This window comes from Hippocampus guttulatus, chromosome 12 (assembly GCF_054856545.1).
Source record: "Hippocampus guttulatus isolate MCC_2025c chromosome 12, RoL_Hgut_1.0, whole genome shotgun sequence".
NCBI lineage: Eukaryota > Metazoa > Chordata > Actinopteri > Syngnathiformes > Syngnathidae > Hippocampus > Hippocampus guttulatus.
Genome location: NC_141272.1, coordinates 9,536,707 through 9,561,815, shown reverse-complemented (window position 1 = coordinate 9,561,815; position 25,109 = coordinate 9,536,707). Strand labels below are relative to the sequence as shown.

The following is a 25,109-nucleotide window of genomic DNA, read 5'->3' as shown; positions in this document are numbered from 1 at the left end:
AAAATGTAAATGATTGAAACTGTCCATGGTCCACCATATGTTGGAAGCACTTCCCAGATGGCACGTTGTGACATATGGTGTAATATTGGCTCAAGATCACAAGATCCTGGTTAGGCTGGGTTCACTTTTTTTTCTTCTTTTTCAGCACTACAATGCAGTATGTCATTTATACATACATGAAGCACCTTGGGGTGAGGGTCAAGGAACCCCGCAGCCTAGAGTCAAAACGGGTCAGGATCAACTTTCTTCCTAAAATTAAGGTATGCTCTCTACCTACGATATTTTTAACAGGACTCCTTTTTACATTGTCCTGACTTTTTCTTTTGCCGTATGAATTCCTTATTAATAGAAAAGCATTAAGACAGAAAAAGATGGCGAAGAGAAGGTGAAGAAGCCCAGGTTTCCTAGTATCCTCGGACCTCAGCGTCGACCGAGCCGCATTGAAGCAGCATCAGGTGAGATATTAAGAATCACGTGTTCAATTCAAGAAGCCTTTTGAGATTCTGACTGCCCTCCTCTTTGCACAAAGTGGGCAAAGCCCTTGACGGTCGGCCCAAGCCTCAGAAGCAATTGTCTCAGCCGAGTCTTGGGGCCAGCGAACAAACAGACGGGGGTCGTTTAAGAAGCAGCCAATCCAGCGAGGGCTCGGAGCTCACACACCCCACATCGCTGACCACCTCATCTCCTAACAGCACCACCTTCAGCTCTGATGCCAGCCGAGACACGGACTCAGGTAAGCTAACGAACCAGAGCGTTAAAGTAGAAGGAGCGAGTGAGATTTTTTTTTTTAATCTTTCTTGACTTTCAGGTGGGACTCCAACTTCAGGCCCCACCAGGCTGAGTGACGGTCTTCAGTCTGACCCCCTCGATGGGTTGGCATACCCTGCATCGCACTTTGACCTTTACAGCCTGGACCAACTCCAAGAGGATGACAGAGAAACTGACAGGTTCCTGAACATTAACAACGGCATCAATAAGCTTTTTACTATTAACACTTAGATTTGCAGTTGATCAAGTGTCTACGCTAAAGTTCTGCTTCAAAAGCTTCGCGAAGATCATTTTTATCTGTGTTATGGCAGTGAGCTGGCAGGAGGAAAGGATGCGTAAAAAGAGAGAGATAATGTCCAAAATGTTGGGATAATTTCACACTTAAATAAGAAAGTGCAGTGTCTACTGCAAAGCGGAGCCAACAAACATACGACAACAGCACATCTATGTTGGCCAACACAAGATATTGATGTTTTTAATATAGCCCACCAAGTTGAGCAAATATGTTTTGTTGGAATGTATTATGATTCCCCCTGCACGAGTTGCTAGATCACTGCTGATTGATCACTCGCCTCTCTGTTAATGTTGTAGAACGCACGAGGGAACACCAAAGGCCATCAGAAGGTGAGGTTATGTTTCTTGCTGTTTGAGAACCAAAATCTAAAAGTGCTGCAATGAATGGTCCGTTTTATTCTCTCTGCAAGGCTCGAGGGATTGGGTCCTACTGATGTCCAGAGCGAGGATGACCAGGGAACAGACTCGGAACATGACCCCCTCAACTGGCAGCAGCTGGTGGGACGCGAGGTTCTAGCAGGTCTCAGGCCTCTTGAAATCAAGAGACAGGAAGTTATCAATGGTGAGGGTGTAGTATTATAAATACGCTGACTCTCTTGATCACAAAAAATAATATTGAACTTCACTTAATGCAGTCTTTGCGATATTTGTTTTTTTCCTACTTGTCTGTCATCGCCCCCGAACACTAGAACCCTCCTGGAAATGCTCTGGGGAGGATGGAGTTTAACACCTGTTTTATTTAGATCACTTTATTTCTGTTCCCTCTCAACATAAGAACTGCCTAAAATGTCATACATTGGCAATTATTGTCCTCTAGGGGCATTCACAGCTAAAAACTTATCAACACTGTACAGTATTTTCTCTACATTTTATGCTGCTTCTTTTTTTTTAATTTTTTTTTTTTTTTTGCGTTCTGATACATGTTTCCCTGTATGGACAATCTTAAAAATAACATTTTCAAATTCACAATATCATTAAGTCTCATATCAGTTAATAGATTCCTTTATTCTGTATATTATTGTTGAGTCTTGTTGACTCCCCACAAGATCGTTTCACTTACTGCGCAAGTAGAAAAAAAACATTTTAAACTGTTGTTGGAACCTAAACCACATAGCAGTTGTCCTATTTATTTTCTTTAATTCACATTTACCTGGGATTCCTAGAGCTGTTTTACACGGAGCGTGCACACGTGCGGATGCTGAGAGTTTTGGATCACGTCTTCTACCAGAAGCTTTCAAAAGATGCCATCCTGCCTCCTGTCGACATCAAAAACATCTTTGCCAACTTGGAGGAGATTCTACAGCTACATGGTGCGCTCTCACACACAGACACACACACACACAAAACACTTGCACGCACTCTGACTAACTGCTGCTTTTCAATTCAGTTTCCATTATGGACCAAATGGCTGCAGTTCGGAAGCGAAATGAGTCGTCGGTCATTGATCAGATAGGAGATGACGTGCTGTCCTGGGTGAGAACAGAAGTTGCATTTATGTTTTCGCATTACGGAAGGAATGATTGGGTGAAATTGCTTGACGGCAACACCCCCCCCCCCCCCAAAGTACTTTTTTTTTCGTGTGGGCATTTTGACAGGAGTACTCAGGAACACAACTATTGGATTGGTTTTCTTTCGTTGTTAAATATTTAAACTGTGTATTTGAAAAAAAAAACATCTTCGGAAAAGGTAATTGTAGCTCATTTCTCAATGAGTGGTTGTGTTAAACAATGACCCACATTTGGCTGACTTAAGCGCATCGCCAAATGAGCACTGGATGCAATGTAGATTACCCACATGTCAGGAGGCAAACTTGTCAAAAATGTCTGTACAGGGCATAAGTAGGCTAAACGCTCCCTCCCGAGGGCCTAGTCTGCATTTAAGATTTCTCTGCCACTAGAACCTAAGCCTTGCCCCCTTCTCAGAGTTTCTACTCAATGTGGTGGTTAAACACGATCACCATGGCGACTACCCCTGACCCACATTAACTGAGCCACTGTCTGTCCGTATTTGCCCCTTCGCATCTCGGTGTGGGCACTTACAGTTCAGTGGTGGAGAGGAGGAGAAGATCAAGCAAGCCGTGGGCACGTTCTGCAGTAATCAGCCTTTTGCTCTGGAGATCATCAAGACCAAGCAGAAGAAAGACTCGCGCTTCATTTCATTCATCCAGGTAATAAACCGATATGATCCGTTCATTGTAAACACAGAGGGGAGGCTTTCAGTTTGAATGCTCTCAATTATTCATACAGCCATTTGCGTTCGGTGTACTCAAATGGACCCGCTGTGCTTCTCAGGAGGCGCAAAGTAACCAATTGTGCAGGCGACTGCAGCTGAAGGACATTATTCCTGTCGAGATGCTGAGGTTCACCAAGTACCCACTGCTGCTGGACAACATCTCCAAGTACACAGGTCAATCGCACGTGGCTCTTTCACTGCGTTAAGGATGTCACTGTAGAGGAGCACCAATACGTCGATCGGTCCCAAGTCGACCATGAGGGGTGTAGGGGAAATGGGGGGGGTTTGTGTGTGTCTGTGTGCATGTTATTAATATTACTGGTATATATACAGTATATTTTTATGTTTGTGCACACTGCACCCGAAGCACCCTATCAGTTTCACTTTCACAAAAAACGTATTTAAAAAAATTGTAATTAAGAAGCAGGTCACCCTATCTGACTATCTGCGTCACCTGAAGTTAGTGGTCAGCAGTCTGCAATTGCAGAGCTCTTGTGATATTTATTATTATTATATTATTCTCATTCATAGTTTGTTTCATGTACAATTCACCGATGGTGCTGGCAAAGAATGGGAATCTGGAGCACCAGGGGAAGCATTTTAAAATACGATTTAAAGACTTAACACGCTGGAAAATTGCGTCCCATGCCTCCGCGTCAGCTCTCTTGTTAGCAGTGATTTCCTTTTCACAAACTTTCTTTTCTGTTTTGGCTGTTTCTCATCATGGCATGCGTGTGCATGTGTGCATATGCTCGCGTATGCATGGGTGCACACACGCATGCATGCAGGCATGGCTCGATTGCCGGAGGTTTGTTGCTTTAAAAGTCAAAAACTTTGGGCACCCTTGCTGTAGAGCATATTCTTATGGAAACCAATCACGTTCTAGGTGGCACCCATAATTTTAAAGTCAACCTTTGTATGGGAGATTATGATTTTAATGGTTCAGGAGCAGCGGTGAATAATTCAACAAATGTCTCACTCGTTATTTCATGTTATCATCTCGCTCACGCCCATGTTCGTTGCCGTACAGGCCTCCCACTTAGAAAGCACCACAGATAAAATACAAAAAGGTTTTATTCTGTTCTATTGCCCAGCTGTTTTATTTCCACTGGGCTAATAGAAGGAGGGAGTATAAATTTGCCAGAGAGGGCGCTATTTCACCCCGAATGTCATATATTTCAGATGATGCAGTGGAGAAGGACAAGGTGAAGCAGGCAGCCGATTGCTGTCGAAAGATCCTCAATCATGTCAACCAGGCTGTAAAGGAATCCGAAGACAAGCAGGTGTTTTTTTTTTTTCCAGTCATCAGACGTTTTCTGTCAGCTTGTGGCTCTTGCTTTAAAAGGAAAAAAAACAACTCTTTTCTATATCCCCTACTGCAGAGGCTCGAGGACTATCAGAGAAGACTGGACCTATCTTCTTTAAAGCAGACGGACAACCCAATGATCCTGGAGCTAAAGGTGACATGGCAGTATGAGCCATTTTACTTTTAATAGCCCTTATCTGAGTCCTTAGGTCAAAATGAACTCCTTGCTATAAGGCTGGAGAATATGATTTGTCTTTGCCAAGAGAAATAAAAAAACAACCTCAATCTAATTTTATACACTGGAAGGAAGCATAGGAAATGCCTCCGTAACATAACGTCACCTTATCGAAACTGCACAACTTCTTCACAACTGGCTGTGTCACTGCTGGTAATCCTCAACCCTATGAGACACTCCTGTTTTGGTTTGTTGCAAAGTTTGAATTGGACCAGTCAACACTTCACACCAGCATGCAAATTGGTAACTGCTTTTACCCAGATGGAAAAATGGAGGCGTCTGTTAGTGGAGAGCCACTGATTTGTTTCAAGGGGTACGACGCAACCAACAGTTGATTGAAAGATCATCTTTTGGACATCTATTCATCTCTAGGCCAATGTTTGAAGAAATGCATTATACTCTTCCAGCATGATGCATATCATGATAACTTTCAAAAAGTTGTTAATTTACTATTATTTACAATGTATTTTCAGGTGTAAATACTTTCAGTTAGTTCAATGAGAGCCTTGTCAACAATTGAAACAAAGTAGTGCTTTATGGATACTACAAATACTAATGATCCGATATTTATTTCGTGTTTGTCTATCAGAACCTGGATCTAACCAAGAAAACAATGGTGCACGAGGGGCCACTGTCATGGAAAGTGAACAAGGACAAGACCATTGGTTTGTCTTCTGAAACGATCATAACACCCACATTGTCCATCAGCTGATCTCATCTGTCTGCCTGTGTCCTCTCAGAGCTATACACTCTCCTGTTGGAGGACATCCTGGTCCTGCTCCAGAAACAAGATGAGCGTCTCATCCTCAAGTGTCACAGCAAGAACTTGGCGGGAACCGCCGACACCAAGCACATTTTTAGCCCCATCATCAAGCTCAACACTGTGCTGGTGCGCTCGGTGGCTACAGGTTTGCTCGCCGGCCACCTCTCACAATATAATATGGTGCCCCCCGGAGGACGTTCAGCATTACTTTTCTTCTCTCCCGTCAGACAACAAGTCCTTCTTCGTGCTCTCCATGTCTGACAACGGTGCACAGATCTATGAGCTGATGGCATCCACTGTCTCGGATCAGAGAACGTACGATACTGTTTCATCAATCAATCTGTGGTTTCTTTGTCCTTATTAGTTCTTGACCACATTGTAATATGTATGACCGCCTCCTCCGGGACTGCAGTTGAATATTATCTACTTCAACTTTAAAAAGAGGCTTAGAATGTATGTCTTTTGTTTTGTTTTTTAAACAACTGATTTTATTATTGTTTCAGGTTGATGTTTTTTTCTTTTCATCCACCAGGTGGCAGAATTTGATCACGCAAAGAGCCGAAGCCATGAAAGTCAAACCCCACAGCGTCATACCTTTACCTCAGACAGAGTATGTTTTGTTCATCATCTTAAGTCATTTAATGCCTGATTTGACTGCTTTTTCGAGATCAACAGAATATTGTGTTCTTAAATTATTTTACATCAGTTGGACTTTTTTGTTTTACATTCTCCTACAATCAGTCGTAGAAATGTTTAAGTTTTATAAAATTCAGCCGCTTTGCCCGAAATTCAGAGAAACAGCTTTTTGTGTGCGCAAACGTATCAATCAGAACAGTGACTTTAAATGGAATTTATTTGCTTGATTTTGTAACACTTCTAACATTAAAAAAAAAATGTGTTTCATACTATAAAATCAGCAAATTTCACATTCAGGAATGGCTTTTGATTGAAAAAATATTATTTTCTTTAGTGAAATATAAGTGTTGTGAGTGATGACAATTTACCAGAGCGACTCGATTAGTTGACAACCTCATCATATTTTAAACATCAGTGTTGTACTTTTTTTTCCATTTATGACACAGACATTCGTCTGGTAAGTATCATAACATTATATTGTGGCCTTATTTGTTTGCCAGTGGGGAGCGAGATGGTGTGGAGATCATCACAGATGGCGTCTCTAGACTGAGTAAAGACCCAGACCGTACATCCACTGGCAGCACTCAGTCCACAGGTGACGGGGCCCACAATCTTTTTTCACAGCATCACTGTACTCCTTTGGCTAAAGCATATCACTGACTCTCTTCTCAGATAAAGAGAGCAGTCCAGCTGTGAGGCGTGTGGCTCCGAGCCCTCTTCCCGCTAACAATCCATTTGAGGCAGGGAATGAAGAGGAGGAGGCGGAGGAAGGTTTTGTGGATCCAGAGCTCCCATACCGAGGGACCGAAGATGGCAGCACAGATTCCTTCAATGTGTTTCCCTCTAGAGCGGATGAAGCACTGAAAACATGTAAGCACACCAAAAAACGTTTTCATTTACACGATTGATTTAGCAATAGGCTTAGTATTGTGATCACATTGTGATCTGCGGTGTCATCGGTACACTTTTGAGGTGTCATTACCAAAGAAACACAAAAAGACCTCAAGGAAATTAACACACCCTTTAGATGAAGTCTTGAAAGAGCTCCAATTTTGTGTCATGTTTTTCAGAAAATTGTCGTTGAAATCCAAATGGTACGCCTTTGCTTTTGGATGTTACACGCGATACAATATTGATGAGCTTGGAACTAAAATGACTCTTTTCTTGGCAGTGTCAGCGTTGAAGCAGGTGTTGGTGACACAGCTCATGTCGCAGGAGGCTGTAGAGCGAACCAAGCGGTCCACAGGAGCTCGCCTCCTCAGGACCACCTCGCTGAGGACACCAATCGAGAAACGTGTGATGGTCCACAACGGCTCGGAGAGGAACAACTCCCAGACGGAGGACCCCACGCAGGACTTGGGCTCCGGCGACACGGGCTTCTTTGATTCTCCCGAAGATTATGGTGAGTGTTCTCGCTCATCTCAGCAACGCGAGCCATGGTGGCGGTGAACTTCACAACAAGCACCAGTTTGGCAGATATTCAAATATTCTTTTTTTTTTTAAAAAACAGCCTAACTTTTGCTTCCAGCTGTTTATTGCTGCTCCCAGTTCAAGTTTACTGGAAAACTAAACATGATTTCAAGAGAATGTAGTAGAATCCAATTTTCAAATCGTGAAGGCTGCAATTTGCGGGGGGGAAAATACTACCGGTACTTCATTTTGGTGAGTCATTTTATGCCTTTATGTAATGTGTTGATAAGTTTGGTGCTTAAGAAATGCAGTCCAGTCAAAGTGATAAAGCCACAGATTTGGTTGCACTTATTGACTGATTTATATGCCCTCCTTGATTGGGAGAATTTTGTTCAGTTACTGATGTGAACGCTTAAAAGACTACATGTCAAGGTGTTGAGTAAGTTAGCAACTCCTGCTGAAGTAGATAAACTCTTTCATATTTATGGTTTATTAGCTTTTATTCAATCATAAACCAAATTGATAAAACCAGTGTTGACGTACAAGTCTTATTATTGCAATACAGACTAAAGTATTGCTTCTTTGTTAACAAACAAACAAAAAAATTATTCATGGAAAGAGGACCTTGAAAAAATAATGGCATTAAATTGCAATCACAATATTGAGAAAAAAAATCTCAAGTAGAATATTTTTCAAAATCTTTCAACCTTAGTTTTTAAACAGACCATATAACTTTGCCCTATGAACGTCTGCTAGCTTAATGCTCACACTTAATGTTAAACGTAATACATGGGCTAGCAAATAAGCATTGATATTGCAGTGGTTGTAACCCTTTAAACATCATATATTTTGTACATAAACTGCAGCAACACCTGCAGACAGACAGTACAACAATACTCGGGGCCATATATTCTTTATCTTCTGCAAAAGCATATGTGTTATTACTGAAGCCTAATTGCGACTGTCTTTTTCTCTTTCATAATCAAATTTACTTGTAGCATGGCTGTATGTATTCTCCTGCTACCTGATGGCCACAGCATGCACAAAAGACGCACAAGGTGCTGTGTCTTGTCACAAGCGTGGTCCAGACACGAATGAAAGACTTATGTGCGGGCACATTTGTGCTTTGATTCTTTTTTCAGCAGGATTTTTAGTCCTGGAAGGATACAGCGGGCCAGGGGAGAGCAATACCGATGATGACATGTCGCCTGCCGGGAAGCAGCTGAGTACGTCTCAAGGCTGTGCTGCCGATTCGGGCATCAATCTGAGGTTCTCCTCGGCGTCGTACGCTGGGAGCCTCTCATCTTTTAGCAGACAAGTCCTGTCTCACCTGCGAAACCTTCAGGCCAACCTCAACCATCTGAAGGTAACCATTAATTCACCAAACAATAAAGGATATTTACATTGGCCCATCTCACCAGTCATCTTTTCTTCCAGGAGGTTGAAGCCAAATACAATAATCTTCGTCAGAGGCCGGAGAGATCGACCACACACTCGGATGGAAACAAAGGTAGCTTGACTGATACTAGCAGTAACTTGAGTTCATGGTAGTTTACAACAAATCAACATAAACACATTTATAGTCCGTCAAGTGAACGCCAATGCAACAGGTGGTGCCGTAAACCCAAATCATTTTTTAAATTTGCATTATTTATGAGTAATGTCATAAGATTTGTAAAGAAAAAAAATCATTGTATATTTTTGTATGACTCATATTTTATCCTTATATTAACAATACATCAAATATTAACCAATTATTTAATGTAAAATGAATACAACAATAGAACTGTTTTGCCATCCCTGTGGCTTTATACTCTTAATATTTTTAATTTGACATTTATTTTCTCTACCCCCCCCCCCACCCTCCCCATTTTTTTTTAAAAATTGCATTGTTTGTGTTGACATGTTCTGTCATGTTCTTGTCTCTTTGCTCACTGTGTCCCCAGAGAAGAGATAGTGGATGTCTCAGCTGCACCTTCTGCCCAAAGAGTTGTAGATCTGCGACCACCTTTGTGTGTGCGTGTGTCCTGGACTTGGTGGAACGTCTATAAGCTTGTCCTCTCACTGCTGAGCCCCCTAAAACCCCCACCCCACCCTCCCCCGCCCTTGTCCTTTTTGTTGCTACCTAGAGCAAGAGACTGGGCGGAGTCCCCCATCAGCACAAGGCAATCATCCATATTTCCACCTTACGCCCCCCTGCAAGAAAGAGAACTAACACCAAAATGTACAAAGAAATGTGGGTTTTATATACAGCACATATATATATAGTATATATATACATAAGTCTATGTATATATATATTTAGATATATGAAACACAAAGCAAGAAAAGGAAAAATTTAAGGTAATGTATTAAGATTTTTTTTTTATCCCAAGATGTATTTATTTTCTTTTTGTTTGGTTCTTTTTTTTTTAAGAAAAAAAAAGGTGTTTCCTGCATTGTGTGCATGCTATTGCTACTCTGCCTGCATCTCCTTTCTTTCTTTTTTCTTTGTTTTTTCCCTCTCTTCCTTTTCTATATTTCTTTCTTTCTTTCTTTCTTTCACACAGGGTTGGTGTGAGTTGTGAGCAAGGCTCACCCTGCTTGCAGTGTAGTCCCACTGAAAGAGGCCCATGTATAGTCCCTCCTCTTTGTTGTCTTTACAACAGAAGATTTTACACAACTTCCTGTGTGGCGTTGAACTAGAATGAAGAGTCGTCAGGGCTCTGATCTGGTCCTGTTGCCTTCTTTCTCCTCTTCCTCCCCGCTTATGGATGTGCTCCTCTTCTTCCTCCCCCTCCCTTGCTTCCCAGTATGTGTTCTTGCTCGTTCTGCCTGCGGGTGTCGGGCCGCTTCCTCGAGGAGGGCCCACTACTCTTCTTAACTGCCTGCTATCTGTCTCCCCTAATTCTGTCATGAAGTTCAACATGTACTGTACCACGATCATGTTGGAAGGTTATGCATATCTTTAATAAATAAATGGTGCCATGACCCATTCGAAAGGAAATGACAATGTTTACAATGCACGTTTTGATCTTGTAGAACACCTGTGGAGATCCAGTTCTGTGTTTATGTATAGCCACATAAATTTTGTTATGAGGCTCCACCGCTACTACTCTTATTTTCTTTTAAACATAAATTATAGTACATGATACCACTATTAAGGAAGAAGCAGATTTCCCTGGCCACTAGCATTGTGTGTGTGTGTGTATGTGTGTATTTGTATACAGGTATAGCAGTTATAGATGAAAGAGTTCGTCACGGATACCCTTTTTGCTGACAAATGGCGTCGCTCCCCACCCCCCAATGTCGTCATTTTAGCGTACAATGCCTATCGATTCCAGTATCAGATGTTAATTTTTTTTTGGTCAGTGTGCCTGTTTTTTGCTCTGTACAAGTTCCGCTCTCATGTACTTCTGTCAAAACTAAGGATAGTCTTGATTTCATTTGATCATCAAGGACGTTAGGACGGCATAACATGGAGTTGAATGGAGTTTAAGATAAGCTATGTTTTTGGTAATTGTTTCCATATAGACTGCATGTCATTCACAAAAAACAACCAACAATTTGTTTCTGCTTGATTTAAGAGCCACTTGTACAGCACAAAAAAAGAATCGTAAACAACTGGTGGGCTTAAAAGGACATCCAGTGCAACGGTGTCTTTGTGACCTCATTACTGACGTTCTACAAATTGTCTGCTGTTGCTCTGTCATAAAAAAAAAGACTGCTATTGATTTGGCATTGTGTTCTCCAGAAGATGCTTGAACTGACTCACTAGATACATAGGTGTCAAACTCAGGTCCTGGAGGGCCACTGTCCTGCATGTTTTCCAAGTCTCCCTGTTGCAACACACCTGATTCAAATGAACAGGTTCAATGTCAGGCTTCCGCAGAGCTTGCTGATGATCTGATTGTTTTTGTTTTGTTTGTTTGTTTATTGAACATAAAACATATATACAGTAATAATTTGACAGAAAATAAGGTAGATAAAAAAAGAAAGAAATCAATCTTCATACAACACAGTTATTATGTTCAAGGGATCATTTCAATCAGGTGTGTTGCAAGAGGGAGACTTGGAAAACATGCAGGACAGTGGCCCTCCAGGACATGAGTGAAACACAGAAGCATAATGGTTTAGTGCAGGGGTGACCAAATGGACCCAGTGGCCATTTCGTAGCTCACATTTTTCATTTTGCTGCATTGGGACGGTCGGCTCCAGCCTTCCTTTGTGGCGTCGGCATGGTCCATCTGTGCATATGTGAGTACGCCGACTTCCTTCTACTTTCTAAAAACGTGTATGTTTGGCTTATTGAAGACTCTAAATCGGCCATAGTTTGGCAATATGAGTGTGAATATTTGTCTACAAGCACTCTAAAAGCAATTGGGCCAATAATAACCCAAATTGGGTTTTTAAATAAAAAAAAAAGGCGCCTAGCCGCGACCCAATTTTTGGGATTAAATTATTTACCCACAAAATTAAGTTGTTTTGTGGGTTAGTGATTTGATCCCACTTTGGGGGTTCAATAAATGGCCCCAAAATATGTGTCAGTCCCTTTTTCATCTAATTTGGCTTATTTTTGGCCCAAATGCTTTTGGTGTGCGCGCCTTGCAATTGGCTGATGGACCAGTGCAGGATAAACTCGAAATATGCCAGCTCGCTTTGATCCAGATGAGGACACGCTATAGAAAATGGATTGAAGGAGTGAAATGATTTGTTAGAAGTTGCCAACAGGTGGCACTCTTTCTCTAGTCAGCAAATAAGTAAGCACTCTCTAAACGTCCACCCTGTTTAATTCTCTCTATGTAGAGGGATTATGCTGAGAGATGAATTCCAATGTAAGGATGTTTGACGAAATAACATACCTGAGAAAAGGAAGCAATCTTTTTTTTCCTCAGCTTTTTCAATCATTCCACATGTGACGATAATGATGACTGCGTACTGCATGAATAATACTGTACACATTCCCATTAACACGTGAACACACCCTTGAATAGCTTGTGAGTTCCCATCAATATGGTAATGCCTCCACAAGTGTCTTATTGCCGCACTTGTATCTCTTGACTCGTTTACCGGTGAATGCAATTCACGCGGCCTCCGCATATGGAATTTAATCATACTGCTGCTGCTCCATGCAATATTTTTGAAATTAGGTGATGTCTATTTTAATTGTGTGTGCCTTCTTTCCTCTAGTTTTAATGTTTTCCTCTTCTATCTTTACTTGGCTCGGGCGTTGCTGTCTTGGCGTTGCATAAGTTCATTTTTCAATAGATGGGTCGATCCATCCATCCTGTAGATCAGGAGCGCTCAACCAATCATTCGTGGTGGACAAGACCACGGAATGCTCTTAAGTCGACTGGGAGAGATGTAGTGGGGGATTTTTTTTTTCCTGTACCCATTATTATTCTTGCATATAGCTTGTGAACCCTATCAATCTCAGGTACACATTTTTCTTTTTAAATATAAAATAAGGCAGGTGTCTATAAATTGAGGGTCCCCATAAGGCATTGCAATTGTCCCCATAACGTAGTGAAGATGTTCCCATAAGACAGGTGTCCTCAAAAAAGAAGTGCAAGTGTCCCCATAAGGCTCTTCAAGCGTCTCCATAACACAAGTGTCCCCAGAAGGACGTGCAAGTGTCCCCATAAGGCATCGCAAGTGATCCCATAAAGTTTGCTTTATGCTTGACAAGTGAATGTTTAGCGCCAATATGAACCATGCGGAATCTGTCCGGCACAAGTTTTGCAGCGTTATATACTCTGTGCGGCTTGGACATACAATGAGCCGATATCTTCCCATACTATAGGGGACAGGGAAAAGCGTCTACAGCATCCAAACAATACTGCTCTGTAACCAAAGAAGAGAATCCTATAGTTTGCAACATGGCCACACTTGTGGGTCTGACAATTAGGAAGAACTTTTTTGTTGCTTACGACTGCTAAGGGAAAGGAGGAAAAAGGAGATGGTCCACTCATACATCAAATAGGTTTGCACAACACGAAGGGAAAATAATTGACTTGTTCGACCAATGCGTGGAATTGACAAACAAGTGCAATTAAGGTATTTCCGAATGTCCACCTGTAGATTTGACGACTTGTTTCATTGCATTCAACCCAACATGAATCATGCAGATTACCCAAATTGGAAGCAAAGACTTGCTGTCACTCATTCGAGTGCATCGGGAAACAGTCAGTCGAGTGTGACGCATGGGCGACATACATGTTTGGAGCCACCGTAGTCTCTCGTCATCACAGAGTTCTTTGAGGCATTCTGGAGAGTGATGGTGCGGTTTTCCAGGAGTGATACTTGGGAAGAAACTGTCATGGGATGCCGGACATACCAAGCCCTGCCACGCTTCCTGGTACCACAATCACTGTTCCACATATCTTCCTGGGCGATGCAGCATTCCCCCTCCACCAAAACCTAATGGGTCCTTTTTCCAGGTACCGTATTTTCCGCACTAAAAGTCGCACCTAAAAGCCTTCTATTTTCTTAAAAGCTCATGGCGCGCCTTAAAATCCGATGCGCCTTGTGTATGGTCATAACGGTAATATGTCGACCCCAAAATGGCTCCTTGCTCGAGACATGCTTACAACGCAGAGTTCAAACTTAAGGCGATCGGTTTCGAAGTTGAACACGGAAATAGAACAGCGGCAAGAGAGTTCAACGTTAAGCTGTTGCTTAAGTGAACTGTGTCGCTGCTTTATTAAATGCGTTTTACTGACATCTGATCGTCACTATATAAATCAAGGTGTAGTGCAGCGTAGTGCTCTGTTGGCATTTCCTTGAGCAAAGCTCCATCTAGTGGATGCGTTGTAGATTGTGTCTTATAATGCGGTGCGTCCAATATATGAAAAAAATTACAAAATAGGCCATTCATTGAAGGTGCTCCTCATAATCCAGTGCGCCTTTGAGTGTGGAAAACACGGTACTGTATGTGTAATCCATATGATTATGACCATTTCATATTTGTAATAATAATGGAGAAAAAAAATCTCCTTTAACTGCAATTGCAAGCCAAAACCTTAATGACCCGCAATGGATTTACAACTATCGCCACTCATGTGCCAGGAGAGTCAGAGCGAACAGCTTTGGCACCGCCTGTTTTTTTTCATTTATTTTCATAATATTACATTCATTTAGTTTATTCCCACGGTGTGGGGTAGTTAAAGATCTTGGACAATGAATGAAGTTAGGCTAGCCATCTCGCGACGCTGGTATCCACTGGCCTCAAGATAAAGACCCTACCAACGTGCCTAATGCCGCCGTAACGACTTCTTGATTACCCGCTTCTCATTTTCATGAATTTAACCGATCCCTATGGCAAGGCGAAAACGTTAACCCTTTAGTAGAGTTGACAGGATAAATATATCAGCTTTTTGAAGGACTTTTGATGAAATGCAAGGTTCTTGCTTTCCGTGTGTCCTGTAGGTTGATTTATTTTTATAGTGCCGGTCCACTTTGTCTGGAGTGCACAACAATTAATTTCATTGTGTGATTGTTCTACGAAAGAATGTACAGGCTTCTGCATTGCGCAGAACATCCCATCCATAATTGCAACATGTTGTCCTCTAATGAGTTGCTGATGCCCGACCACTGCTTTGCTTTATGTTTAAAGCATGAGCATGAATTTTATATGAGCTTTGAAGCTGAACAGGTTTGTTTTACGTTGACAGTATTTGCAAACGGTGAATATAAACGAGGTCTCCATCTTAAGCGGGGGAAAAAAGTTTGTGGTCATGGGTGAATCTCCTCAAGGAAACGGAATCTAATTTTCACTGACAAATTAATTCAGCAAGGGAATGCTTAAAAAATGTCTGTCAGGCGCCCTTGTTGGGCACGCCACCATCTAATCTCACCTTGTTTCATATCCGGCCCATTTTGTATTTCCATTTCCATCCACACATCGCCGTAAAAAAATGACAACAATCACCTCGTGTCCATGTGACGAAAAAACACATTCCCTGAAAATATAATATTCCATATTGAGCGACGGAGGCCGTCAGATAAGGCACTAATGCATGCCTGCGTGGAAGACGGCGGGCCTATGCAGAGGGACCAAGCCGGGGGTCAGGTGATTTAATCTGTCTGACAAGCTTCTTCAGAGCGCTGATCGATAATGCTCCAATGTTAATGTCAGAGCCAAAAGAAGATAAGACTGAGAAAAGAACAACAACAACGCCGCCTGAGCAGAATGGGAAACGACTCTTTGTGAGTCAGGTCGGCTTTCTGCTCTCTTGCCGCAGGACGGAGGTCTGAAACGATTCATTTGGAACATCGGAAAGGGCTTCCCGCGGCACGCTTCCCGCTCATCTGACAGCACCCCGCTGTTCTTGTGAGAATGCGGTGGGTGCTGCTTTGCGCTGAAGCGTGAAGGTTGAGCCGTCTCAACATAGTGTAGGTTCACTTTGGAGTTGCGCAGAGAAAGGGTCCGGTCAAAGGGCCTCATACACATAGCGAACTACTTCACGAGGGCAGACGGTGGAGGAGAATCCGCAATAATGGCGTCAACTGACGTTATCGGAAACTTCATTCATGCTCCTCTCTCCCGTCGGTGAACAGTTGCAACGCAACACGAAGCGAGAAAAACTCCAATGTGACAAATAGCAGTGTTTGGGAAGCTATTCTTGTATATTTTAATTTGAGTGTAGTATTTTATTTATTTATTATGCGACATTTATAATTATTAATAATGTATTTTATTTAGGGCGAGTGTTTAGCGCGTCGAACTCACAGTGCAGAGGTCGTGAGTTCAATCCCGGCTCCAGCCTTCCTGTGTAGAGTTTGCATGTTCTCCCCGAGCCTGGGTGGGTTTTCTCCGGGTACTCCGGTTTCCTCCCACATTCCAAAATCATGCATGGCAGGTTTAGAGAACACTCAAATTTGTCCCGAGGTGTGAATGTGACCGCGGATGGTTGTTTCGTCTCTGTGTGCCCTGTGAAATGCTGGCAACCGGTTCAGGGTGTCCCGCCCCCGCCTACTGCCCAAAGACAGCTGGGATAGGCTCCAGCACCCCCGCGACCCTTGTGAGGATAAGCGGAATGGAAAATGAATGGATGGTTTATATTTGGCGCTTAATCTTACCACACTTTCAGCTGCGTTTGTTGGTAAAGTACCAACTTTGGGACTTTTTTTCAGGCTCCAAATTGGCATTTTTAAGGCAAACACATGGCAAAGACAACACCGTATCAAATAAACAGCCACTGAGTTACAATGGAGAACATACTCAATGGGTTTATTTCAGTATTCCCAGCAGAGGTGCCTCTTTTTAACAGCGTGTTTCGTTAACAGCTGACCGTAAGAGGCCTTTTTAATTCCCTCAGTATCGATGGAGGTCATGGACTCATGTACTCATCAGTGGCGAAGACGAAGTGTACAGACTGTAGACTACCCTAAGCCGAGGGAATGGACTCGTTGTAATTGGTGCTGTTTAAGCCTCTAATCAAGTGTGGACTGGTGACTGGCACACAGACCACATCAATTGAGGGCAACACAAACAACACGGTGAATAAGCAATCATTAATATGTCCGTCTGCACGTACCGGTACAAGACTCGTTCTAAATTCTGAATGGCATTGGAGATGGCCTCAGGAGAGCCAAGTGCATCCCACAAGTAGAAGGTCAGGCGGCCATTTTCACCACAGATTGTCGATTGATCTTGTGCTTGTGAGCGTGGACTTGACCACTCTTGAGGTTATTCTCGAGGGCATCGATTGGGGTTCGTCTCTCTTTCTCTCAAATACTAGAAAACTCTTAAACAGAAAGGGCGACGAGGATGCGGACCACTTGGTTGGCCCGTATGTTGTATTTATATTATATTGTTTGTGTATGTGTGTGTATTGTGTATCGTGTTATTCCCCAATGGGACACGTCATAATGCAGTATGATTTAACAGCACTCATCTGTAAAGACTGGGACATCATCATCGGCCATCTGTGCTGCTTTGCTGTGCATTTGGACGCACACCAAGTCAATAATGTGATTAATACGTTGAGTCACATACTGCTGCTGCATTACGTGATCGTATACGATAAAGTTTTGAGGTTTTGAGCAACTGCACATAAAGTTATCTCAAGCGATGCCCTCCCTCAACAGTCATGCCTTTGTTCGAGGAACAAAACATGATTGATGAGAAGCTCAAGCGTACTGTAACTTCACTATTCACACCAAGAGGAAAAACTCTGCAGCTGAGAAAATAACAGTTGAGCAGATTTACATATGATCGTTCACCCATGTGGTCATAGGTTTTCGATCAGGAGTGGGCAATCTACAGACTGTGCGCCTCTGTTTTCGTACTGGGCAAGTCGAGTTTGTTGAGAAATTTGGCAGGCCACGCTACGCCGTTCTCGGCATTACGATGGACCGAGAGTGTTTTCTTTTTGCACGCCCCCAGCGCAACTGATAATTTGGTGACAGAAAGTAGATGAGACCTTAGACCGACTAAAAGCAGGTCTAAGTTGTGGCGCATGATTGTGCACAGCTTGTGCGCTCAGCTGCTATCTGCAGTGGATGTCATCGTATTTCATTGATGAATATAACATTATGCATCAAACTCTCGGAATAATTAATTAATTGAAAGCATGCATTATTTGTATCATCTTTAATGTATTTTTTAAACCATCCCCTGACTGCGGCACATCTGGTGTGTGTGCGCTTGGGGTACCAGCAATTGAATCCATTATGCTTCTGCCGTGTAGGCCGCGTGGCTCACCTGCTCTGAATTTAAAGGGAATGTGTCATGATCCTGTCCTGTTTTTTCAGTGTCTGGCAGATCCCCTCCAGAGACGCACCTGTTGCTAATCTGCCTTGTTATCTAGAGGCCTTTATAAAGCCACGCCAACAACTGGTTGCTGGATTATTTCAGTCTTGATGATGTTTCGAGACTTTTTTTTTTGCCTCTTAGCTTCTCGCTGCATTTTTTTTCTTTGTGTTTTTTCATGTAAGTAGTTTTTGTTATTTCTTGGTTAGCATTCTCATGTGATTTCCTTGTCCTTTGAACGACAAGCAATTTACATTTACACAAAAGGAAACTCCAGCCATGCGCACAGTTGGACTGCCCTTTGTACGAATCTTGCAATGGGCATGATAATATGACCAATCAAGTCTGACTGATAAATTGAGGTCAAATTCTATAAATTAGATAATTCTGTCTTCTTTTTAGCCTGTTATGCTGCTGCCAGGTCAATATATTCAATATACCACGCATGGGGAGATGTTTAAAAAAATATGTCATAAAAACAAAAGGCCAAAACTAAGACTGGCAGTTTACATTTTATTCTTTATTTTCTTTCCTATATTTAAAAAAAAAAAATTCCAGCTCAGAAGCTGAGTTAGAGCATTCTATCATTTTTATGTGCACTATATTTTAATTGTATCATTTTCAGCACAGTGTTAATGTTCAAACTGTGCACAGTATTACAGTGAATAATATTAAATATACTCTTTTTGCTTTAGCCCTTTAGACAAGTGAAGGGAAAGGTTGCTTGAGGACACAAGAGCCTGTCAGTACATCGACACTTGTAATGCAAATGAGGGAAATTGCTGACAATCCCTCTTTCTATTTGTCAGTGATGTTTATTCCCACTCCGTGCACATTGCCAGCGCCAGTCAATCAATACGGCAACAAGGGACAGACCTGACCATTCATGGCAATGTGTCCAGCATTGTGAGCTGCACTCTTTTGTATTGACATTTAGGCAGTGGCAACTGGATTCACAATTTCCTGGCGGCCAACCCACAATTGCCAATCCACTCGGGTTCCAACACATTGATTTCATTCTGTCACTAAATGACTGGTTCTCAAAATTTTAGAAAGAATACTTGGCTCTCTAATTACCACTATAATTATCGACATTAATTTAGGGTAGGGCGGCCCGGTGGTCCAGTGGTTAGCACGTCAACCTCACAGTGGAGAGGTACCTGGTTCAATTCCAGCTCCGGCCTCCCTGTGTAGCGTTTGCATGTTCTTCCCGGGCTTGCGTGGGTTTTCTCCGGGTACTCCGGTTTCCTCCCACATTCCAAAAACCTGCATGGCAGGCTGATTGAACACTCCAAAATTGTCCCGAGGTGTGAGTGTGAGCATGGATGGTTGTTCGTCTCTGTGGGCCCTGCGATTGGCTGGCAACCAGTTCAGGGTGCCCCCCCGCCTACTGCCCGGAAACAGCTATGATAGGCTCCACCGACCCTCGTGAGGATAAGCGGATTGGAAAATGAATGAATGAATGACGTTAGGGTAACGTATTATTTATCAAAATCAAGAAAAAAGATTTTGCTTCAAAAACTACAGTAATGTAATGATTCCAATTTAAATGTATTGCTCATACATTTTCAATGAAAATTAGACATAAATGTTTAAAAACTAACAGTTCTCACAGAAATCCATGATACTCGAAAGGTAAATGCAATTTTACTGTAAATGAATAGTACCCAAAAATGTACCAAACATTACAAGTAAAAAAATACTCTGTATTGGTTTTTTGAAAAACGGGCTTCATGCATCGTGAGAAACTTAATTCTAAGATGTTAGATGGTACTCGTTGCTGTTTTAAATGTTGGTCATCTCATTTGTATATAATTCAGTGATGAATTGGCGTACCACTAGGGAGAGGATGTATACTGCTGCGTGTACTTGTGTAACACTTTGAGAATTACTGAGCCAAACAGTTTGAGTGCTGGAATGGCCATTTAACAGTCCGTGATTGGGTAATAGTGCCTTTGTCGCTGGACGTGGTAAAGCATCATGTATTGCGCTGTTCCACGTAACAGTTGTTTGCGATCCCCACTCGCCTCATATTTAGTGTTCAGCGCAGTTAAGTGTGACAACGGCAACTGTGTTAAGCAATAGACCTTGTAAGAAATAGAGCAGGGGTGGCCAACCAGTCAGAGACTGAAAAAACTTGATGCAGCTCCTTCTGCCGTTGACATAATAATTGGGGCTACACCAATGGTGGGCAAACTACGGCCCGCGGGCCGAATCCGGCCCGTTGGTCTTTTTAATCCGGCCCGCCAAAGGTTGGTCCACGATTAAGGTTCGATGTGAATGATTGCATTCATTTCAATTGGACTTGTAATGACAGGCATTTCACCGCCAGGTGGCGCATTGACTTGAAGTTGCAGAACACGGGGGGGGCGGGGCAATCTTTTCGACCACCTAGTACCTCTGTATCGCTCTACTTCTACTGGTCTGATCACAACCCATCTGCAGCGATGCACAGGCTAAAATAGGTCGTCAACAACACTTTTGTCATTTAAAAAAAGTATATTAATACCATACTTTCATGCTTTTGTTCTGTTGATGTTTGATATGGACTGTCAACAAATGCAGTTTTTTTTTTTTAATGTACCATAGCTCGTGCTGACCTGGCCCTTCTGTGAAATTTTAAAAGTCAATGCGGCCCCCGAGCCAAAAGGTTTGCCCCCCCCTGGGCTACACACACAAAATGGCTGCTTTAGTACATAAAAGTCGGGAGTACCCTAAACAGCTTGTTGAGGTTCGTATTTTCAGAAATAGGCTGATAACAAAAGATTACCTTTGTTCTTTAATTTAACACTTGATGGCAGGGCAGGCGCACCATGACGCAACCTTTCCCACACGGGTACTTGAAAAGTCAATTTTCCATGATGCTGTATGTCCACTTGAACGAAGAGGGTTTTTATTTTACTGGCAAATGGCTGAAGAAAAAAAAAAGCGCCTAAATGCAACATTTATCGACCGCATTTTTTACAATTTCATCGCAGCTGTTGATGGCCCCCAGTCGGACAGAGCGTGTATCCTTGACCGCTTCTTCACGGCCGACCTTCTGCTACATTTCGGACTTTCTCCATGCTCCATTAACGTCACATTCGCGCACGTTTCCAGCGGGGCCTCAAAATGGAACATCAAATGTGAGGTGTTAAAATGCAACGCCACATCGGGCAGCAGCGCATCACTTCCACTGTGGATGGAAATATGACCGTGACAAAATGTCTTGACATTCCAGTCTACATTATTTTCCCCACTTGGGGGCAGTAGACACAACATTGACATATGGCAACGGCAACTGGTTGGCAAACTGTTGCTTGGATTGACTCCGTTTTAGATAAATCATAAACTCCCCATTCGGTTCAAAAGTTGACAGTTGCAATTTGTCATTTTTGTGCATGGGGGATCTTAGCAGCCCGGAAACTAGGGGTGACCAGCATGGCTCCCGAGGGAGCCCTATTTAACAGGCTGCTCTCGTTCTAAAAATAGCGCTCTAGTGAGATGCTTCGTTTATTTGTGTAATTATTCTAAAAAATAAAATGGCACCAGTTTCCCAGTGTTTAACGTTTTTCTTGTGCTGTAAAGATTTTGGCGGCCCGGTGGTTGACTGGTCAGCACGGCGGCCTCACAGTGCAGAGGTGCAGGGTTCGATTCCGAGGTGGGTTTTCCCTGGGGATTCGGGTTTCCTCCCACATCCCAAAAACATACATGGCAGGTTAAATTGTACCAAGGTGTGAGCGTGAGCGTGAATGGTTGTTCATCTATGTGTGCCTTTTGATTGGCTGGCAACCAGCTCAGGGTGTACCCCGCCCACTGCCCCGAAACAGCTGAGATGGGCTCCAGCACGCCCTTGTGAGGAACAACGGATCAGAAAATGGATGAATACAAAGATTTTGAATATTAATGTTGATCATCAACTAAAATGTGTGAATTTCACAAAATTTTCCTTTCCCCTGAGCTGGATAAAATCCATCAAATCCTTTCAGAGGATCATTGTGGACTATAAAAGGTGAATCATCGCAATGCTTTTACCGTTATAGGCACAATCATCAGCAATTTCTGTGTTCTTTGCATATTTATCACGCACACAAAGGTTTCAGTTCATCAAACTAATTTTAATATCGCACAGAGACAACCCAAGGAAATACAAAATGCAATTTCTAGATGCCAATATAATTATTAAGGCACCAAAAAAAATAAAAATAAAAATCCAAACCCACCTGTCCCCAGGTGAAAAGGTAATTGCTCACAGAACCTTCTAATGGGTTTGTGCCGCCCTTGGCATCAATAACTGCAATTAAGCATTTCCGGTAATTGGTGATGAGTCTTTCCCATCGTTGTGGAGGAATTTTGGCTTGCTCTTCTTCACAGAATTGCTTCAACTCCACCATATCGGAGGGGTTTCTAGCATGAACTGCCCGTTTGAGGTCACACCATGGCATCTCAATTGGATTCAAATGCAGACTTTGAACTGGCCACTTGAAAACCTTCATTAAGTATTTTTTTTTAAGCCATTCAGAGGTGGACATGCTGGTGTGTTTCTAATCATGTCCTGCTGCATGATCCAAGAGTGCTTCAGCTTGAGGGTGCAAACTGATTGTTGGCCATCCTCCTTCCGGATTTTCTGGTAGACGGCAGAATTCATTGTCGTATGCGTCTGCGATGGATCTCCTTTTGTGCGTTCTATCTGTCCTGATGTATGCTTATGTGATTTCACCACTTCGTTAAGAGTGTAGAAAAAAGACTTTTGTAATGTCCAGCGTGGCTCATTTGATCCCACGAGGAGCTGATGAAAAAATATTAACTCTCTACTCGCATTAGTCGTCGACACAATGATCCTATTACAATCCAATTTGGATTCTGGCCTCATGTATTAAAGAGTGTGTGATAGAGTCCCATTTGAAACATAACGAATAACTTTTTGCACCGGTAACAGTTTATAAACTACTTAACGCAGGAGCGAAAAATTGAATTTGCAATAATACACTGCACAAATCGTCGTACGCCTTTGTGCTGATTGCACGATAATGCTTTCATTCACCACTGAGGCTATAAACAGAGCCTTGGCTATTTCCCCACTGCGGATATCTGTGGCATAGAGTTGCTGTAATCCAGGAGTGATGCAAAACAAAAACAAAAAAAAAGATTCATCCACGATGTGCTTTGGAAGGAAACATCCCTCAACTGATTTTTCTTCCATCTCACTTCGACGTGAGGCGAATACTTTGTGTTTAATGGTGAGGCTCATCCGTCTGTTTCTCAAGCCTCTCCCTTTTGTTCCGACAAATGCTTTTGCATTTAGCAAAACAGTGCATTTAAAAAAAAAAAAAAACAGAGGCTATGTAAGGTTGTTTTCAGAGTTCGTTGATTTTAGCAGCAGTAGGATGAATCAAAAACAAACCAACAGATGGCGCTGTGGTGAGAAAAAAATGCTTTGAAATTTACAGCTGGTTTGCAACACAGTCTACTGCCACCTACAGAGAGCACACGGTTTCATCTTATTTCATTTAGCGCGCTGTTTTGGGATGCTTTTACACTGTGTTTGACGACCTGTACTGACCAGCGCTCCCTGTCCGCAGTGGCGCATTGTATGGGCAGATTCTCAAAGAAACCAACTGACTGTGTTGGATCCTTTTCAGCAATGGATACAGTATTTGGACAAAATTGGGGAAGAAACACATGTAGACAGATAACAACAATACACACTGGCATATTCTTTATCCTCTGCAAAGAATAACTAATGTTACTGCGTCTTATTGAAGAGTCTGTTCGGCTCCATCTACTGTATATCCGAATATCTATACTGTATTCTATTAAATTGCTCCCAGGTGGCCAAGGCACGTACACCAGAAGAAGCAGCACAATGTGAAGTAAATTGAAACAAAAAATGTGGAAAAACGGTTTCGTTTCTTGACATTCTAATAAATGATGCCCCTACTGCGTGTTTTTGTGTTGTACAACAGTGTTGTTTTTCTCTTACACACAGAACACACCCCCCCCCCGCCTTTGTAGTTTTTTCTTTTTTTAATGGAACACACTGGATGAGATGAAAGAGATTATTTGCTGTTGTTCTTCCCAACTCTCTCATGAACATTTCGTGCCAGCTTAATGATAACGGGTGATTCATCTGCATTACATAAATTGCCTCCATTACGCCCAGTAGTAGCAAAAACAGGTGACCTCTGTGTGTATCTCTACACTACTAGATGAACCACGCTGTCAGTCGCAGTCGTGTGTCCTTCATGAACTTGCATCCCTTCCCAGCCACATGTTGACAGGTGTCAAAATGTAAGGTCGAGGTTTGAGGATGGGTGTTGAATGAAGGTCAGCGGGATCTCCTCTCTGGAGGTTACAGTGTACTTTTCCCTGGGTCGGCTCGGGGGAGGTACAATGCCACGTTGTCGCTCTGCTGCTGTGTATAAATGATAGTCATACATCTCCGAGACACACACTGGGGAAAAAAAAGAAATCGCAGTGAATGCTTCTTTTTATTTCTAGTGAACGCGACGATCCTGCCGATGTTGCCTCTTGGCGTCTTAGAAGATGCATGGATGTGATTTCCAAGACGATATTCACAATCAAATTCAGAGGCAACGACAGTATGCAGTGGATGGAATAATGCCTCCTCAGATCCAGCAGATGGCGCTGCAGTGAAAATTTTATATTATTGTGAAAATTTTATATTAATATTGGCAGTAAGGCGCTCATGAATTTAGCAATTATTTGGTGGCGGGGTGGGGTTGGGGGG

General features: G+C 42.5%; 1 protein-coding gene across 5 annotated transcripts in view; it reads left to right on the top strand.

The window, feature by feature from the left end:
- Positions 1 to 10,630, top strand: part of arhgef12a (Rho guanine nucleotide exchange factor (GEF) 12a) — a 38,832-nt gene extending 28,202 nt beyond the window's left edge. For 4 of the 5 annotated variants that reach the window (XM_086125518.1, XM_086125517.1, XM_086125516.1 and 1 more), the window contains 22 exons: positions 146 to 260; positions 350 to 455; positions 530 to 733; positions 809 to 947; positions 1,360 to 1,392; positions 1,473 to 1,624; positions 2,226 to 2,372; positions 2,450 to 2,535; positions 3,104 to 3,229; positions 3,354 to 3,468; positions 4,477 to 4,577; positions 4,677 to 4,754; positions 5,425 to 5,500; positions 5,576 to 5,743; positions 5,826 to 5,913; positions 6,131 to 6,208; positions 6,735 to 6,829; positions 6,907 to 7,104; positions 7,406 to 7,636; positions 8,787 to 9,010; positions 9,082 to 9,154; positions 9,591 to 10,630. In XM_086125518.1, coding sequence (XP_085981644.1) covers positions 146 to 260; positions 350 to 455; positions 530 to 733; positions 809 to 947; positions 1,360 to 1,392; positions 1,473 to 1,624; positions 2,226 to 2,372; positions 2,450 to 2,535; positions 3,104 to 3,229; positions 3,354 to 3,468; positions 4,477 to 4,577; positions 4,677 to 4,754; positions 5,425 to 5,500; positions 5,576 to 5,743; positions 5,826 to 5,913; positions 6,131 to 6,208; positions 6,735 to 6,829; positions 6,907 to 7,104; positions 7,406 to 7,636; positions 8,787 to 9,010; positions 9,082 to 9,154; positions 9,591 to 9,601 — 2,644 coding nt within the window. In that variant the 3' untranslated portion in view covers positions 9,602 to 10,630. The remainder of the gene's footprint in view (positions 1 to 145; positions 261 to 349; positions 456 to 529; positions 734 to 808; positions 948 to 1,359; positions 1,393 to 1,472; positions 1,625 to 2,225; positions 2,373 to 2,449; positions 2,536 to 3,103; positions 3,230 to 3,353; positions 3,469 to 4,476; positions 4,578 to 4,676; positions 4,755 to 5,424; positions 5,501 to 5,575; positions 5,744 to 5,825; positions 5,914 to 6,130; positions 6,209 to 6,734; positions 6,830 to 6,906; positions 7,105 to 7,405; positions 7,637 to 8,786; positions 9,011 to 9,081; positions 9,155 to 9,590) is intronic. The other variant, XM_086125515.1, reaches the window with a different exon arrangement.
- The last annotated feature ends 14,479 nt before the right edge of the window (positions 10,631 to 25,109 follow it).